Below are 17,143 nucleotides of genomic sequence, written 5' to 3'. Positions count from 1 at the left end.
TGAACTAGGGAAATCAAATTACTATTTAGTTTGACTTTTGTAGGGTTTCATTGACAACCTGACTACTACGGATACATCTATTTGGAAACCCCTGAAATTCAATCTTTGTGTTTTCTGTTTCATGATCCCCCAAAGCTAACTGTTGTCTTTTTAAAAAAAAATGAAGCGTTCATAAGCATATTTTTTCCTTTTTTGGTGTTTCGACAGTATTGTTTTTAGCAAGTCCCAAACAAGTAATTGTTTCAGGTGCACAGCTGTCCAATTTCCATGGAGACTGAAATTAACAAATCATAAGAAGATCATAAGAAACCATTTTTTATTCCTCTGTGTATCCTTTTTTATTAACGTAAAAAATATAGTTATGATATACAGCATTAAATATTTCACTCTTGTCTATTTCAAAGACTCAAGGCAAACTAAAATCTAATCTTGCCCTATATAATAATAATAATAACAATAATAATTATAATAATAATAATTACATCCTAAGTCAATACCTCTTAATATCATCAAACATCAACATCTGCCTATCCCTGCTGCTTGGGAAGGATTTGATAGGTGCATAAAAATGCCAAATCCAGTCTAAACATCTGGCTGACAGTGAGATGAACCATAATTACACAATCGATTACAAAAGGCCACACTACTTGGATCCATACATATAATACACTGCAACATCCTGGGTTTTGGGGAAAAACTCAGCGTGAATAAAGACCAACCCCTGCTAAAGAACTGGCAGCTGTGGTTTCACATTATTGTGTAAATAACAACAACAACAACAATAATATAAACGTATACCATCCAAATTCAATGTGGTCATATGTGTAACCATGTCGTGTAGAAGGGATGACATAGACTGCCCATAATTAGACTCTACTGCTGGCTTCTGACTGTTTACAGTGTTAAAATATGCCTGAATATTTTAATAGTGTGCAGTCACTGTGTCTCACCTGAACATGAATTTCTTGGGAAAGTCCCACTTTCTCACAGGCAGTTTTAGAATCTAACTTGATTCATTCATGTAATGTCCTGTTTTCTCATGCTTATTAACTGCAAGCAACAAACCTTACTACATATCTTGATGGCATTTGAATTCTTTATATTGAAAAAATATTTATCAGTTAAGTTTTCTATATCTGCTTCTCTGCTGAGTATGCACGAAATCAAGATACCTATAATTAGGATATTATTAATACTTGTAGACTAATATCACTACAACAACTTCTGGGTTTGGATTTTGTATTCTTATTACCATTTTTTAGCTGGACTGGAAATTACAAAAAAAAAAAATCTCTAGAGGTGTATTTGAAGTTAATACCAAATATTACATGGATGTAACTATTAAAATCTTATTTTCTTTTAAATAACTTTCTGGGATCGTATGCCCAGCTGCAAATTTACATTCCAAACTTAAGAAAGTCAGAAACGTGTCCTTAATGCAGTGATTCTCAGCCTTTCTAATGCCGTGACCCCATAATACAGTTCCCCATGTTGTGGTGACCCCCAAGTGGGTGTGGCCACCAATAAGAGGGAGCAGGACAGCTAGGGAAAAGGGGAAAAAAATGGCGGACAGCATGGTTTGGTGAAATGGTCATTCGACCCCAAATGGGGTCCCGACCCACAGGTTGAGAACCACTGCCTTAATGGATTGGTCCTAATTTAGATCTAGGATTCCTCTATTAACACACTAACCGTTTTATCTGTCTTGAGCGTACACATAGTACTAAATGGAAGTTAGAATCTTCTGAATTCAAACAAAGATTCTAGATTTTTTTTAAACTTAGGTCATTCCCCCATCAATGACATATAGCAGTGGTGGCGAACCTATGGCACGAGTGCCAGAGGCGGCACTCGGAGCCCTCTCTGTGGGCACGCGCGCCGTCGCCTCAGCCCCTCCTCCCCCTGCAGCCTCTTCCTCACCATCAGCCCCCCTGGAAGAGAGTCGCCCCTGGACGCGGCCTGCACGGAGCAGCGCAGCCAAGGACATAGCTGGGCAGCAGGGACAAGACTCCGCCCTTGTGCCCCATGGCATGCAGATGATGCTGCGGGATGTGGGCAGAGGGCGTGGCTGCCATGGTGCTGCAGGGCTGCCTGGGCAATCTGCTGTGGCGGGCCTTGGAGGCAGTACATAGATCTGTGGGTGGGCGGGGCAGGGGGCGGGCAGGGGGGCGAGGCTGGAGCAGGCAGGGCAGGAGGCGGAGCGGGGGCGGTTTTTGGGCACTTGGTCTCTAAAAGCCGAGGTGGCGCAGTAGTTAGAGTGCAGTACTGCAGGCCACTTTAGCTGACTGTGTTCAGCAGGTTAGCGGTTCAAATCTCACCGGCTCAAGGTTGACTCAGCCTTTCATCCTTCTGGGGTAGGTAAAATGAGGACCCAGATTGTTGGGGGCAATGTAAATATATATATATATATATATATATATATATATATATATATATATATATATATATATATATATATACACATTGCTTACTGGTGTACACCGCTTAGAAAGTGCTTGCACTTAAAGCGGTATATAAGTCTCATAAATAAATAAATAAATAAATAAATAAAAGGTTCGCCATCACTGACATATAGTATCTTCTTGAATGGCCAATCCTCGCTGTTCAAAATTACAATGGGAAGAAATATCAGGTTTTTAGCTACCCACCTTTACTGAACGCAAGATTCTTCCCCAGTTTAACAAGAATTTCTGAAGACAGAAATAGCCTCAACTTAAGTTGTCTTTTTAAATCCTTAAGAGTCCAATTCAACTCCCAGGTTCTTAAAATGGAGTCTTTTTTCAGATTTTTACTCATGGTCCCTGTGGGAAGCGATGATAAGGCTGTCTTCTTAACTAATACAAGTGGAATGTCCAGAGGCCAGGATGTGAATTTCTCTCATAGCATTACACTAGGTTTCATATCACACTAATGACGGCTGAGTTGTGGTATGAAGATGGTGCAGGTATTTAATGAGGAGAGGGCCTTAGATATACACAGCTGTACAGGAACTGGGGTGGCTGCTATTATTTGTAGATCTTGGAGAGACTTCACAAAGTCCTCAACTTCTGGAAAATCATGTTATGTAAGAATATTAATAAACCACACTGAATGTAATGAGGATTTCTTTTGAATACATTTCCCTTTTTAAAATAAATATGAATTTATAAATCATTTCAGTAAAAGCTACTGCAGCAGATTGCACTGGACATCTCAATAGTGACATGTGCAGCATATATGGTTTAAAAAAGGGGCTTTAGGTTACCAAATGAAAAGGAAGGAAAACATATATTATTTAATTGACTGACTGATGGTCATACTAGCATAGAAGCTAGTTTAACACTAAAACATGGTAAACTGGAGGTTTTCAATAAGAGACTGGATTACTATTTGTCTGGGATTGTATACTTCCAACAACTTTTTCCCACTTTTCATATCTCTAGTGCAGTTCAACTCCAAACGAACTGTGGCTGACAATATAAAAATTGGACTAAGTTTTGGAAGGTGTATGATTATTTATTGCCTGCCATTTTCCTGGACATGATTTGTTCACGACTTCCACAAGCTGTTGACCTTCATTAGCCAAGGAAAAAACTGTGAGTGAGCAAAAGTGTGTCTGGCTGTGTGCACAGGGGCCAATATATAAGGGGCACGTAAGGGGAAAAACAAACAATGAGGCAAGGGAGTACAAGATTAGTTTTAACAAGAATGGGATAGACCTGGGGTAGGCAACTTTGGCTCTTTTATGACTCATAGGACTTCAACTCCCAGAATTCCTGAGCCAGCCATGCTGAGGGGAAAGGGAGAGGTTTCCAAGCTGAGCCATGCTGGCTCAGGAATTCTGGGAGTTGAAGTGCACGAGTCATAAAAGAGCCAAGGTTGCCTACCCCTGGGGTAGAATATATGAGATTTTCCTTGTCTCACAAGCCGGTCCTTTCCTTATTTCCACAGCATGTACGCGCCAGCCCACTGCTTGCGTGGCCCAGTTCCCCTCTCCCCCCCCCAAGAGGCGCACCACTAAGCCGCAAAGGTTGGAGAACGCTGCTTTAGAGACTAGGCAGCCCTTTAGATATTGAAACACTGCTATCCTGTTGTCCCTAGTTCTTCTTTTCATTAAACTAGACATCCCCAATTTCTGCAACCGATAACATCAAAACACTATATTAATGCTCTTTCTAGGTGCAGAGGAAGTGAATGTCTGCATAAAAGAGGGACAAAACACAGAAACCACAACCTGCCACAAGACGCATCTTCTGTGAGAAGAACGTTTCTCTCCCACATGCAATAACCGGAATGATGGAAATTAGGTTGATCCTGCCGTCCATCTACTATTAATACTTTTGCTGTAGGCCAATAATTTCGCACTTCTTTTGTGAGGCTGCATTGAAGGATAGTCTGCAGACTATAATCATTGCCTTGTGACATGCAATGCAACAAGAAAATATATTATAGCCTAGGGCATAGGTAGGCAACCTGTGGCTCCGGAGCCGCATGCGGCTCTTTGAGTCTTCTCCTGTGGCTCCTGCAGCATTTGCAGAGAGAGACAGAGATAGAGAGATGCACTTGCGCTTCTCTCTCTCTCTGTATTTGTGTGTGTGTGTAAAAAAGAGAGTGGCATCACCCTGTTCCACGAGCTGACAAGCTTATTGGGCAGGGCTCCTCCCTTTGCTGCATCTCTGCAGGAAGCAGAAAGGGCAGGAGAGAGCCAGCCTGTTGGAGAACAGCTTGAAGCCAGCTTGCCAGGTTAGCAGAAGATCGGAGAGAGGGAGAGAGAGGGGAGGGAAAGAAAGAGAGAGGGAGAGAAAGAGGGAGAGAAAGAGAGAGAGGGGGGAGAGGAAAGAGAGAGAGAGAGGAAAGAGAAAGAGGGAGGGAGGGAGAGAGAGAGGAAGAGAGAGAGAGGAAAGAGAGAAAGAAAGGGGGGAAGCGCAAGTGCCTCTCTCTCTCTCTCTCTCTCTCTCTCTCTCTCTCTCTCTCACACACACACACACACACACACACACACACACACACAGAGTGGGGGAAGAGGACTGGCAGACCAAGGGCAGAAAGAGGTAGAGGGAGGGAGAGACAGAGACACCCTTTTGACATCTAAAATGAAGATAACACTGGATATATCCTTTTTTACGTTTATGACATATATATCTTATATGGTAAACACACACACACACACACACACACACACCTATAATAAAGGAAAAAAAGGATATATGCAGTGTTAACTTCATTTTAGATATCAAAAGGGTTTTGCGGCTCCCAGTGTTTTGTTGTCGGTGGGAAACGCGTGCAAGTGGCTCTATGAGTGTTTTGGGTTGCCTACCCCTGGCCTAGGGCACAGCCCACCCTTACTTTTAAATGCATTGAAGAAAAATAATATTTAGAAGCAGCAGCTTTGGGTTGTGGGTACGTGTTCTTAAAATGAAATCCAGATTGATGAGAAGGATTTTTGTAGCACATTTTCCCCTCTCCTTGTGTCTTGTGAATGCCATAGAGTGGATTCTCATTATTTGGACTCAAAAAAAATACAGTCTGGATCTGGCCCCAGGAGAAACCTTGACTATAGTCGTAATGAAAAACAGCTGGATACTATTACATGATCTTGAAACAGAGAGAGAGAGACAAATTTACAAAATGGTAGATTTCCTCCCATTTCTCATTTTTTCCAGCCTTAAATTAATTTTGCTTAAATGGTTCTTGGCATTAGTTTTCTGAAGTAATAAGAAAACAGGATATTGATCTTCAAAAAAAAAAAAAAAAAAGAACCTACTGAAGTAAATACATAATCAATTGAGTACACAAAATAATATGAGATTTTCTGCCTGCTTCCTGCTAACATATGTATTTTTTTGCAGGCTACTTTATGTTTATTGGGGAGCAGGACTGGAAAATTTAGGAATCAGGAATACGGCATAACTACAGGTCAGCGGACAAAATGGAAATTGGTTAAGCTGATTTTTTTTTCTCACATTCCATACCTGGGAAAGATTTCTTAGGAGCCAAATCTACCACCTTCTTTCATGAACTTCCACTGGGAGTGTACCACTATCCATATTTTGGTCAAAGAATTTAGAAAAAGGCTTCTCTAAAGGTGTGTGTGTGTGTGTGTGTGTGTGTGTGTGTGTGTGTGTGTGTGTGGTCCATGACGGTGCTAAGGGGAATTCCAACTCAAGATAGGGGTCGTGGCCATCTGACGGAAGCTCTACCATTTTGAAATGTACCATGTAATAAGGCTGGGGCTTCAATGGCAGACACAGCTGTTGACTTGACTTTTTAGACACTTCCTCCTCCCCCATCCCATGGCTCTCTTAATCTACCTCTGCTCTTCATGAAAAGGTTATTTTTTTTGGGGGGGGGTGAGAAAAACAGATTTCCTTAAGTCTGTTTTTGACTTTGGTGACTGCCTAGACAAGTCCCTAGACAAGTTTTCTTGGCCAGTTTTTCTCAGAAGTGGTTGTCCATTTGCCTCTTTCCTAGTGCTAAATGAGACTGAGTCGCCCAAGGTGACTCAGCTGGCTTCGTGCTTAAAGTTAGACTAGAACTCACGGTTTCCTATTTTCTAGCCTGATGCCTTAAACCATTAGACCCAATTGACTTTCTCTTCATGAAAGTAGCCCAATTTTTTTCAAGCTTCTGATCAAGATCTCCTGAAGTATTAATACTTTACAATGCCTTGGTAAGGCCACACTTGGAATACTGCATCCAGTTTTGGTCACCACGATGTAAAAAAGATGCTGAGACTCTAGAAAGAGCAACAAAGATGATTAGGGGACTGGAGGCTAAAGCATATAAGGAACGGTTGCTGGAATTGGGTATGTCCAGTTTAATGAAGAGAAGGACGAGGGGGGACATGATAGCAGTGTTCCAATATCTCAGGGGCTGCCCGAAAGAAGAGGGAGTCAAGCTATTCTCCAAGGCGCCTGAAGGCAGGACAAGAAGCAGCGGATGGGAACTAACCAAAGAGAGAAGCAACCTAGAACTAAGGAGGAATTTCCTGACAGTGAGAACAATTAACCAGTGGAACAACCTGCTTCCAGAAGGGGTGAATGCTCCAACACTGGAAGTTTTTAAGAAGAGACTGGACAGCCATTTGTCTGAAATGGTATAGGGTTTCCTGCCTGAGCAGGGGGTTGAACTTGATGATCTCCAAGGTCTCTTCCAACTTTATTACTACTACTTACTACTACTACTACTACTACTACTACTACTACTACTACTACTACTACTACGCCTGAAAACAGATGGGATTGCTTTAAGGAATCAATTTGTTAAAGTGAACACGATTCTTAAAACAGCCATAGCACTTTTTTTTTCTGGTTCTGCAGAAGCATCAAGGAAACAGCTACTCTAACAATCAGCGGAGACCTAATGCTATCCTCGGAAGCACTTCTGAATAATTTTCAAAGGGTACATAAACCTAGAGGAGAGCATAAACTAAGGCTCTTCTTCTGGTCTCAAAAGACAAGGGTCTTGAAGGCAACCAGGTGTAGACCCAAGATTAACTAATGTAGGCAGAAAAAAAATATAAGTGATTCACACTTGGCTAGTACAATGTTTTCATTTTGAATTTGGAAATGTCTAGTTTCTAGTTGATTTGTTTTTCTCTGCTCGGGAAAGCTATTTTGAGAAGTCTTTTGAACAAAGTCATGACTGCTTACAATTCATTGGACAATTCATTACCCTCTATCCCTGCCCTTAAAAGCTTAAATCTTTTTCATACATTGTGAGCACTGCTTAAAATAGTCACTGCTTACAAATACACTGCAGTTTCTTTCAGGTCACACAGTGACCCCTGGTGCCAAGGATATTTTCGGTGACACTGATAAAAATGCATGGGTACCAACTTCGTCTTGGTTTTTTTGAGACAGAGGAGGCAGGGGAGAAGGAAAAAGGAGAATGGGAGAATCCTTCAATACTCTGCTTCTTCATCTCCCACCCTGTCAGATTTGGAAAAAGAACAAGGAATGCTTTTCACGTTCTGACAGCCCAGTGCAACTTTTCACATCCATATCCAACCTGAATGGTGGCAAACGTAACAACGGAAAAACTACACATTTATATCTGGGGAATATATGTGGAGGTCAGTGTTGTTGTTGTTGTTGTTAGTTGCGAAGTAGTGTCCAACCCATCGTGACCCCATGCACGACGTTCCTCCAGGCCTTCCTGTCCTCTACCATCTTCTGGAGTCCATTTAAGTGCACACCTACTGCTTCAGTGACTCCATCCAGCCACCTCATTCTCTGTCGTCCCTTTCTTCTCTTGCCCTGTTCAGGTGGACAGCTGTGCACCTGAAACAATTACTTGTTTGGGACTTGCTGAAAACAATACTGTCGAAACACCAAAAAAGGAAAAAATATGCTCTATGAACGCTTCATTTTTTTTTAAAGACAACAGTTAGCTTTTGAGGATCATGAAGCAGAAAACACAAAGATTGAATTTCAGGGGTTTCCAAATAGATGTATCTGTAGTAGTCAGATTGTCAATGAAACCCTACAAAAGTCAAACTAAATAGTAATTTGATTTCCCTAGTTCAACCATTATGTTGTGCTCTGTTATTATTTGGGTTGTTGTTGTTAGTTGCGAAGTCGTGTCCGACCCATCGCGACCCCATGGACAACGTTCCTCCAGGCCTTCCTGTCCTCTACCATCTTCTGGAGTCCATTTAAGCTCATGCCTACTGCTTCAGGAGCTCCATCCAGCCCCCTCATTCTCTGTCGTCCCGTTCTTCTCTTGCCCTCAATCTTTCCCAGCATTAGGCCCTTCTCCAGTAGGTCCTTCCTTCTCATTAGGTGGCCAAAGTACGTGAGTTTCAACTTCAGGATCTGGCCTTCTAAAGAGCAGTCAGGGTTGATCTCCTCTAGGACTGAACGGTTTGATCGCCTTGCAGTCCAGGGGACTCGCAGGAGTCTTCTCCAGCACCATAGTTCAAAGGCCTCAATTCTTTGTCGCTCAGCCTTTCTTATGGTCCAACTTTCACAGCCATACATTGCAACTGGGAAAACCATGGCCTTGACTATAGCAAATGCAATAACAAACACTTTTTTTCTAGTGCAAAAGGCTCAGAAAGTCATGGTACCATATTCACTAACGAGGGTGAAGGTCTGTTCTCCGAGCTTGTGGGTTGGTTTCTGAACATTTCGTTACCAGGCGAGGTAACATCTCAAGTGCAGTTTAGGGGGTGTCAGTGTTCTTCTGTTTATAAGGGCTTCAGGTGTAGATGTGTCAAGTGAGGGTCTTGTGATGGGTGTTGTGATGGGTCAGATGTGAGTCATCAATGAGAGGCGTGTGATGGGTCTTGTGATGGGGAGGTTACATCAGGCCAGGGTCCTTGGGAGGTGAACTGCATGGGTTGGTTGAGGGTCGGTGCCGTCTCTGGTTGGCTGTGCAGTTGATTTGGATTCTGAGGGGTTCATGGGCTGGTTGTAGGTTGGTGTGTCTGTTGCTTGTGGAGTGCCAGGCTTTGATGAACTCACGAGCGTGGCGGGTGGTAGCGTGGCCAATGATTTTGGTGTTGCTCCAATCGAACTGGTGCTGTTTGGTGTCGCTGTGTGTAGAGATTCATGATTTGGGATCGTGGCGATTGACTGCCAGCTGGTGTTCATGGATCCTGGTTTTTAATTGATGTGATGTTTGTCCCACAGAGAACTGGTTGCAATGGTTATAGCTGACTTTGTAGATTACATGGTTCCTTTCATCCTTCTGTGTCTCGTCTTTGGTTCTGGATGATTCCTAGTGGAGAGTGGCTGTGGGTTTGTGGGCTATTGCTATTTGTAGGGGTTCATTAATATTCACTAATCTTTTGATTAAAAAAAAATCTTAGATCACAAACCTGTGCAGAGATACTTGGGGTGTGGCTGTTTTTAAAATACATTCTTGTCTTTCAGTTCATAGAAAGAAATAATACTTGGAAAGTGAATGCTTTCTCTCATTTAATGACAAAGAGAAAACCACTTACTGCCACCTGTAAACTGCAGGAAGCAGCTTAAGTGACACAGCGGATGGAATCTGACGAGCTCTTAAGAGCCTTGATATTTACGATGTGGGGAAATGGCAATTTTTCTTTATTTTTTAACCCAGAAAAAAGTTACCCATTTTTAAAAAACAGTGAAATTATGTTAATTATAAATATGGAGTTGTGAATGTGTAAGGTCATTATTATTTTATTATTTACGTATTTTGGGGGGGGGGGTAGATTTGTGCCTTGTCTTTCTTCCAGGAAGAAAATAGGGCATAATGGAGTGGACATTTAATTGCCATAATGGGTTTTTTTTACATTCCTCAAAATACTTAACGGACCACTGTAATTATATCAGTTAACAGGACAGATAAACAACTGCCACAAAACAGAAGTTGGGCCATCAATGAATCCCTATCACTAATCATCATCTGATAATGTTATATATATATTCTACCACTGATCTTCTTGCAAGGTGCCCCCAAAAGTACAAATTTCAGATAGGAAATTAATAGGGGGGGAATAAATGGAGTTGTCTGCTTCTTAATAAAATGCTGCACATCAGATGTCATTGCAATCATACATTACGACTGCTTTACCTTCATAAACATGCTGAACCCCGTTTTTAGAAGATCTGTAAGCCCAGAAGACATGTGTTCAATATCAACAGGGTCCGGTCGATCAGGATTGTAAATCTCTTCCAGCACTTGCTTCATCAATGGTTTATAAGATGCCTAAAAAAAAAGAGATCACTCCTAGTTGTTAAAATTAAATACATTACATTTTCAAAGTGAACATGACAACTAATAAACATATGTACAAACAGGAAGTTGTTTTCCCCTAAGACAGGGGTAGGCAACCTTGACTCTTTTATGACTCATGGACTTCAACTCCCAGAATTCCTGAGCCAGCCATGCTGAGGGGAAAGGGAGAGTTTCCAAGTTGAGCCATGCTGGCTCAGGAATTCTGGGAGTTGAAGTCCACGAGTCATAATGCGGCCTAGGCCTAGCCCAGAGGTAGGCAACCTTGGCTCTTTTATGACTCGTGGACTTCAGCTCCCAGAATTCCTGAGCCAGCCATGCTGAGGGGAAAGGGAGAGGTTTCCAAGCTGAGCCATGCTGGCTCAGGAATTCTGGGAGTTGAAGTCCACGAGTCATAAAAGAGCCAAGGCTGCCTACCCCTACCCTAGGAAATTGAGGGATAGTGCCTTGTTGGTATTTTTAATAAAAAGAGAGGTTATGCTCTCAATAGATGTTTAAACTGTGTTTCCAATTTGAGGTGAACTAATTCATTCTTGTATCGGGAAAAAATAATCTCTAAGGGATAGTGATTTAAAAGGGGTCTCCGGCTATTAGTCTGAATGTTCACTGGCTCTGTTAAAAAATACAACTGCCCAGCTTCAATGAAAATAAAGTTAGCCCCTTCAACTTTAAATGAAACTTGAAGTGGGGAAAACTGCACAGAAAGAAAATAGTCTGAAACAGCTGCCTTTGCTCAAAAGATCGGTTTGAAATAGCATTCGTTCGTTCATTCATTCCATTCAGTCTTATGCAAGACTGGTGTTAAGCTTGCCTCTTATTGTCCAGGACAGGAATACATTACATGAGCTAATGTGTTTCTGCAGCATCAGGAGATGAATACCATCCATCCATAATCAGTTTTTTACTGGGATCCATCCATCATACACTCAGGTTTTAACAAATATAAATGACAGGTTTCAGGTTTTGCAATAGCATGCAGTAAGAGGCAACTGCTTCAGGATAAGCCACTTGGAAGGGGTCTAGGACAACTGCCGGCCCGCAGGCCGGTTGCATCATACGGAGGCCGCGCCCACCCCAGCTCCGGCAATGCAAAAAAAAAAAAAAAATCACGATACGTCGTGACATGTCATTTGACACGGTGAGTTTGACACCCGTGGACTAGGACAACTCGCCATGGCCAACTCACCGCACGAAAGAGTTACGGTAATATTGGAGAAATAGTGGAATAGAATCATTCTATTCTATTCTATTCTATTCTATTCTATTCTATTCTATTCTATTCTATTCTATTCTATTTGAATTCTTCATTTCTCTATTCTATTCTATTCTATTCTGTTCTGTTCTGTTCTGTTCTATTCTGTTCTATTCTCCATTCTATTCTATTCTATTCTATTCTATTCTATTCTATTCTATTCTATTCTATTCTATTCTATTTGAATTCTTCATTTCTCTATTCTATTCTATTCTATTCTATTCTATTCTATTCTATTCTATTCTATTCTATTCTATTCTATTCTATTCTATTCTCTATCCATATTCTATTCTATTCTATTCTATTCTATTCTATTCTATTCTATTCTATTCTATTCTATTCTATTCTATTCTACTCTCAAATGGATTTTCCTCTTAATAAAAACAGAATAGTAATCTTGATCTCATGCTGATAATTCTAAACAAATAATACAGATGGTTGTTAGGTAAATAATTTCACTGACATTACAAACCACTCTTCTTTCGTGATATTCTTCAATTGCGCTGCATTAATCATTACTGAAGCTGGATGGTTTGAATTCCCTGAAAATCTCTGTAGAAGACCACGTATTTGAATAGCACTCTCCCCATGATTAAAATAAATACGTATTGTGATATAAATGTACACATTGTTAGAATGATGCAGGATTAAACTGCAACATAACTAAAAGCTTTTAGTTAGTGAAAAATACTACTGTACTCACTTGTATGGATGTATGCAATTACTATATTGTAAATCTAAAGTACTGAACAATGAATAGCAACAATTTAAGGAGGAAGCTTATAATTTGAAAAAATTAGCGGCAGGCAATATTTCTTACTTTTGCTATTCCAGGAAAGCCCTTTTCTAGTTTTCTTAGAAAACCCATTGCTGAATCAAGCTGTGGCGATTATAAACAGAAATGCCACTTACCTTAGGGGGGAACAAAATGAAAAACAAATGAGAAACTAACCACTTAATCTGAACAACTTGAAAGAAAGCTTATTTTCCAAAGCAATTATGGCCATCAACATTTACTTCCTCGTCCAGCCTTTTAGAACATCAACATATTTTTTTTCTTCCACCCAAGCACAAAAGATGCGCTAGGCAAAACGTCCTGGTGCACACATTTTTACCCTCGTCCTAGGACAGTGGTTCTCAACCTGTGGGTCGGGACCCCATTTGGGGTCGAACGACCATTTCACGGGGGTCGTCAAACAACGCAGTCCGCCATTTTTTCCCCCCTTTTCCTTAGCTGTGCTGCTCCCTTTTATTCTATTGGCTTTTGAAAGCCAATAGAATAGACTCTCTTGAATAGACTCTAATTCTATTGGCTTTCAAAAGCCAATAGGAATTGTCCAGGCTGTCTCTGCCCTGCTGAGCCGCCAAAAGTCCCATTCTGCAAACGGTGCTGCACCAGTTGAGTAGTCCTCGACTTACGACCGGTTGATTAGTCCTCGATTTACGACCGGTTGGGGGTCGTGGCATTAAAAAGGTTGAGAACCACTGTCCTAGGAGATGCAAATCTTCATTGTATTGCTTGTTGTGAACTCAATAAGAAACATATTTTTGGAATAGGAGGTATTGGGGTAAGATACCAAAACAGCAAATGTATGGAATTAAGAAGAATAACTTTTTTTGGGGGGGGGGATGTAATGAAGAACCGTTTGGAAAGCAAGTCACATTTAACAAGTGGAACTTATTAACAGTGATTTGTCACCGAGTCTGCAACCGCTGGTTAACTATCCACTAAGGATGGTCACTTTTTTTTCATATGCAGCTTGTGTATAAATTATACTAAGATTAAAGTAAGCCTATCATTTTTGGTCCAGCGTAATGCAACCTGAAGCTTCTGTACCTGGAATTTGCTACCGTATCAAGGTGAGGGCATGAAAAGGTTCTGCCTTTGTTGTAAGGCGTTGTGGTTACGGTTTTGTCTCTCTCTTTTTTTTTTTTTGGCTTTATGCTGCAATTAATTTCATTGTTGTCTCCTCTGACCGATGGGAGGGGATAGGGTGCAAACACACTGACATCGGTGGAGGGAATAGGGTCAAGATCATACATCATGAGGTGATATTCAGTTACCAGTGCTGCTGACCTATGTTGTCCCACACGACTCCATCTTGCCCAGCACATTGTTCAAAATGAGCCGAGGTGGCGCAGCAGTTAGAGTGCAGTACTGCAGGCCACTTTAGCTGACTGTGTTCAGCAGGTCAGCGGTTCAAATCTCACCGGCTCAAGGTTGACTCAGCCTTCCATCCTTCCGGGGTAGGTAAAATGAGGACCCAGATTGTTGGGGGCCAGATTGTTGGGGGCCATGTAAATATATATATACACATACATACATACATACATACATACATACATACATACATATACACACACACATATATACATTGCTTACTGGTGTACACCACTTAGATAGTGCTTGCACTTAAAGCGGTATATAAGTCTCATAAATAAATAAATAAATAAAATCTGCCTAAAACCACTAGAAAAGGTTGCCCAACAGTTTGGAGAAGAGTACCGTAACTATGCTGATGACAACCAGGTTTATCTCCAGCAAAAGACCAGGTAAGCAACTGGTACCTTTATGCTCTGCTTAAATTCACCAGTGGGCTGGATGAGAACAACCTTAATAAGCTAAATCCCCCAAAGATGGGGGTGATGCTGATAAACAGCAGACTGACTTTGAGAAGTTAGGTTCAACTTCCTTAGATTGGGATTACCAATTTGTCTGAAACATGAGCTTTGCTATCTGGCGGGCTCCTTGATCCTCAGCTGTAGCTATTTTTTTTATTTTTTGCTGTGACAAGGGGTGGTTTTATACAGTTATGCCTGATAAACAATCGGTTCCTAAAGCCACAGCAAGAGCAGAGCAGAAAGACGAGGTATAACAGAGAGAGTGGGGTGGTGGTGGATTTTATTCTTTAATCTGTATGCTTTTAGAAATTTATGGGAATGCTGGTTGGATGGCAACCGTAAAGCAGCCATCATTCAAATGGATTGCTTCAGTTTTAGCCATTACTCTGAAAAAACGTGATGGCCCACGGAGGCAAGAACTATTCCAGAAACCCACTTGTGGGGAGCAGAATGGATTTTATATCTGAACATGACACAATTGGTCACGTTCAGGAAAATGTAGTTTTGGCTGCCTGCCAGGGTGAAAGAGGAAAACTGATTAGAAAAACACATGTCAACTTGCCTGTTGGCTGTGGCTCCCCGGGATATGTAGAGAATTAAACTGTTTCATTTGTGACCGGACTCTTGTAATGTCCCTTAGGCTCTTGAATATCTCATTCACTGCAGCCGTGGCTTTTGGAAACGTAACCTTGGTGGAAGACTCACAACCTGAAACAAGGGAAAAAAAAGTTGGGGAAAAGTTGTTTTCAGGCTGGCTTGCTCCTACAATTTGAGGTTTTCTTTCTTCTCCTGCTGGGGTCTGGAAAACTTGCCAAACAGCCACTAAAAATGCAATCAATTTGAAGGCCACATTTGATAAGTTACAGCAGAGAATTAAAAACAAATCTTTTTTACTCGGCCCAGAGTTTTTAAAGAGTCACCAGCCCACATTATTCAGCTACAAAAGAAAAGAAAAGAAAAGAAAATTGAAGTCTGGTTATATTATCAGAAAAGAGACATTACGAGTTTTACCCTGAGAAAACGCACACCCTGATGCTTACACAAATGACGTTTTAGTTTTCTTTATACTCCAGTTTATATAACAGTCATACATATAGTCATAAGGCAGTGATTCTCAACCTGTGGGTCGGGACCCCATTTGGGGTCAAACGACCATTTCACGGGGGTCACCAAACAATGCAGTCCACCATTTTTCCCCCTTTTCCTTAGCTGTGCTACTCCTTTTATTCTATTGGCTTTTGAAAGCCAATAGAATAGACTCTCTTGAATAGAGTCTAATTCTATTGGCTTTCAAAAGCCAATAGGAATTGTCCAGGCTGTCTCTGCCCTGCTGAGCCTGCCAAAAATCCCATTCTGCAAACGGTGCTGCACCAGTTGAGTAGTCCTCGACTTACGACCGGTTGAGTAGTCCTCGACTTACGACCGGTCGGGGGTCGCGGCATTAAAAAGGTTGAGAACCACTATCATAAGGCCTTTCTGTCTCAATTTTGCGGCCACCGATTTTTAAAATAAACCTACCCAGATAGCTGAACATATAGTTAAATATATTTTTGTGAATGAATTTTCCCACAAAGAGTGACCATAATAATAATAATAATAATGATGATGATGATGATGGAATGGACCCTCTAGGTCAGTGTTTCTCAACCTTGACAATTTTAAGGCATGTGGACTTCAGAATTCTGGGAGTTGAAATCCACATGCCTTAAAATTGTCAAGGTTGAGAAACACTGCTCTAGGTCATCTAGTCCAACCCCCTGCTCAGACAGGAAACCCTATACCAGTGGTGGCGAACCTATGGCACACGTGTTAGAGGCGGCACTCAGAGCTCTTTCTGTGGGCACGCGTGCTGTGCCCCGGAGATAGCGAGGGACTGGTCCCGCCCACCCAGTGCGCCATGACCACTGTGGCCACGCCCACCCAGCACCCGGTGATAAATAAGTTGGTTTTGGGTTGCAGTTTGGGCACTGGGTCTCTAAAAGGTTTGCCATTACTGCCCTACACCATTTCGGACAAATGGCTGTCCAGTCTCTTCTTAAAAACTTCCAGTGTTGGAGCATTCACCGCTTCAGGAGGCAGGTTGTTCCACTGGTTAATTCTTCTAACTGTCAGGAAGTTTCTCCTTAGTTCTAGGTTGCTTCTCTCCTTGATTAGTTTCCATCCGTTGCTTCTTGTCCTGCCTTCAGGCGCTTTGGGGAGTAGCTTGACTCCCTCTTCTTTGTGGCAGCCCCTGAGATATTGGAATACTGCTATCATGTCCCCCCTCGTCCTTCTCTTCACTAAACTAGACATATCAATTCCCGCAACCGTTCTTCATTAAGTTTTAGCCTCCACTCCCCTGATCATCTTTCTTGCTCTTCTCTAATAACCATTCTCCATTTCATCTGAATTCGTGACATGACTCTGTGCCAGCAACTTTTTTTTTTCCTGTCGGTCCTTCATGATGTTATACTGCTTATACCAGTGGTTCTCAACCTGTGGGTCGGGACCCCATTTGGGGTCGAACGACCATTTCACGGGGGTCGCCAAACAACGCAATCCGCCATTCCCCCCCCCCTTTTCCTTAACTGTGCTACTCCC

At 41.7% G+C, this 17,143-nt stretch overlaps 1 protein-coding gene across 1 annotated transcript in view; it reads right to left on the bottom strand.

Annotated features, from left to right (window-relative positions):
• SCFD2 (sec1 family domain containing 2) overlaps positions 1-17,143 on the bottom strand; it is a 160,624-nt gene that overhangs the window by 13,922 nt on the left and 129,559 nt on the right. Inside the window, exons 6-7 of the mRNA XM_039362873.1 lie at positions 15,126-15,271; positions 10,528-10,662 (exon numbers count right to left, since the gene is read on the bottom strand). Coding sequence (XP_039218807.1) covers positions 10,528-10,662; positions 15,126-15,271 — 281 coding nt within the window. The remainder of the gene's footprint in view (positions 1-10,527; positions 10,663-15,125; positions 15,272-17,143) is intronic.

Source organism: Crotalus tigris, unplaced genomic scaffold (assembly GCF_016545835.1).
Source record: "Crotalus tigris isolate CLP2741 ecotype Arizona unplaced genomic scaffold, ASM1654583v1 scf7180000019483.1746242, whole genome shotgun sequence".
NCBI classification, from domain to species: domain Eukaryota; kingdom Metazoa; phylum Chordata; class Lepidosauria; order Squamata; family Viperidae; genus Crotalus; species Crotalus tigris.
Note: the sequence above shows the minus strand (reverse complement) of the source record. Positions and strands in the feature narration are given on the sequence as shown.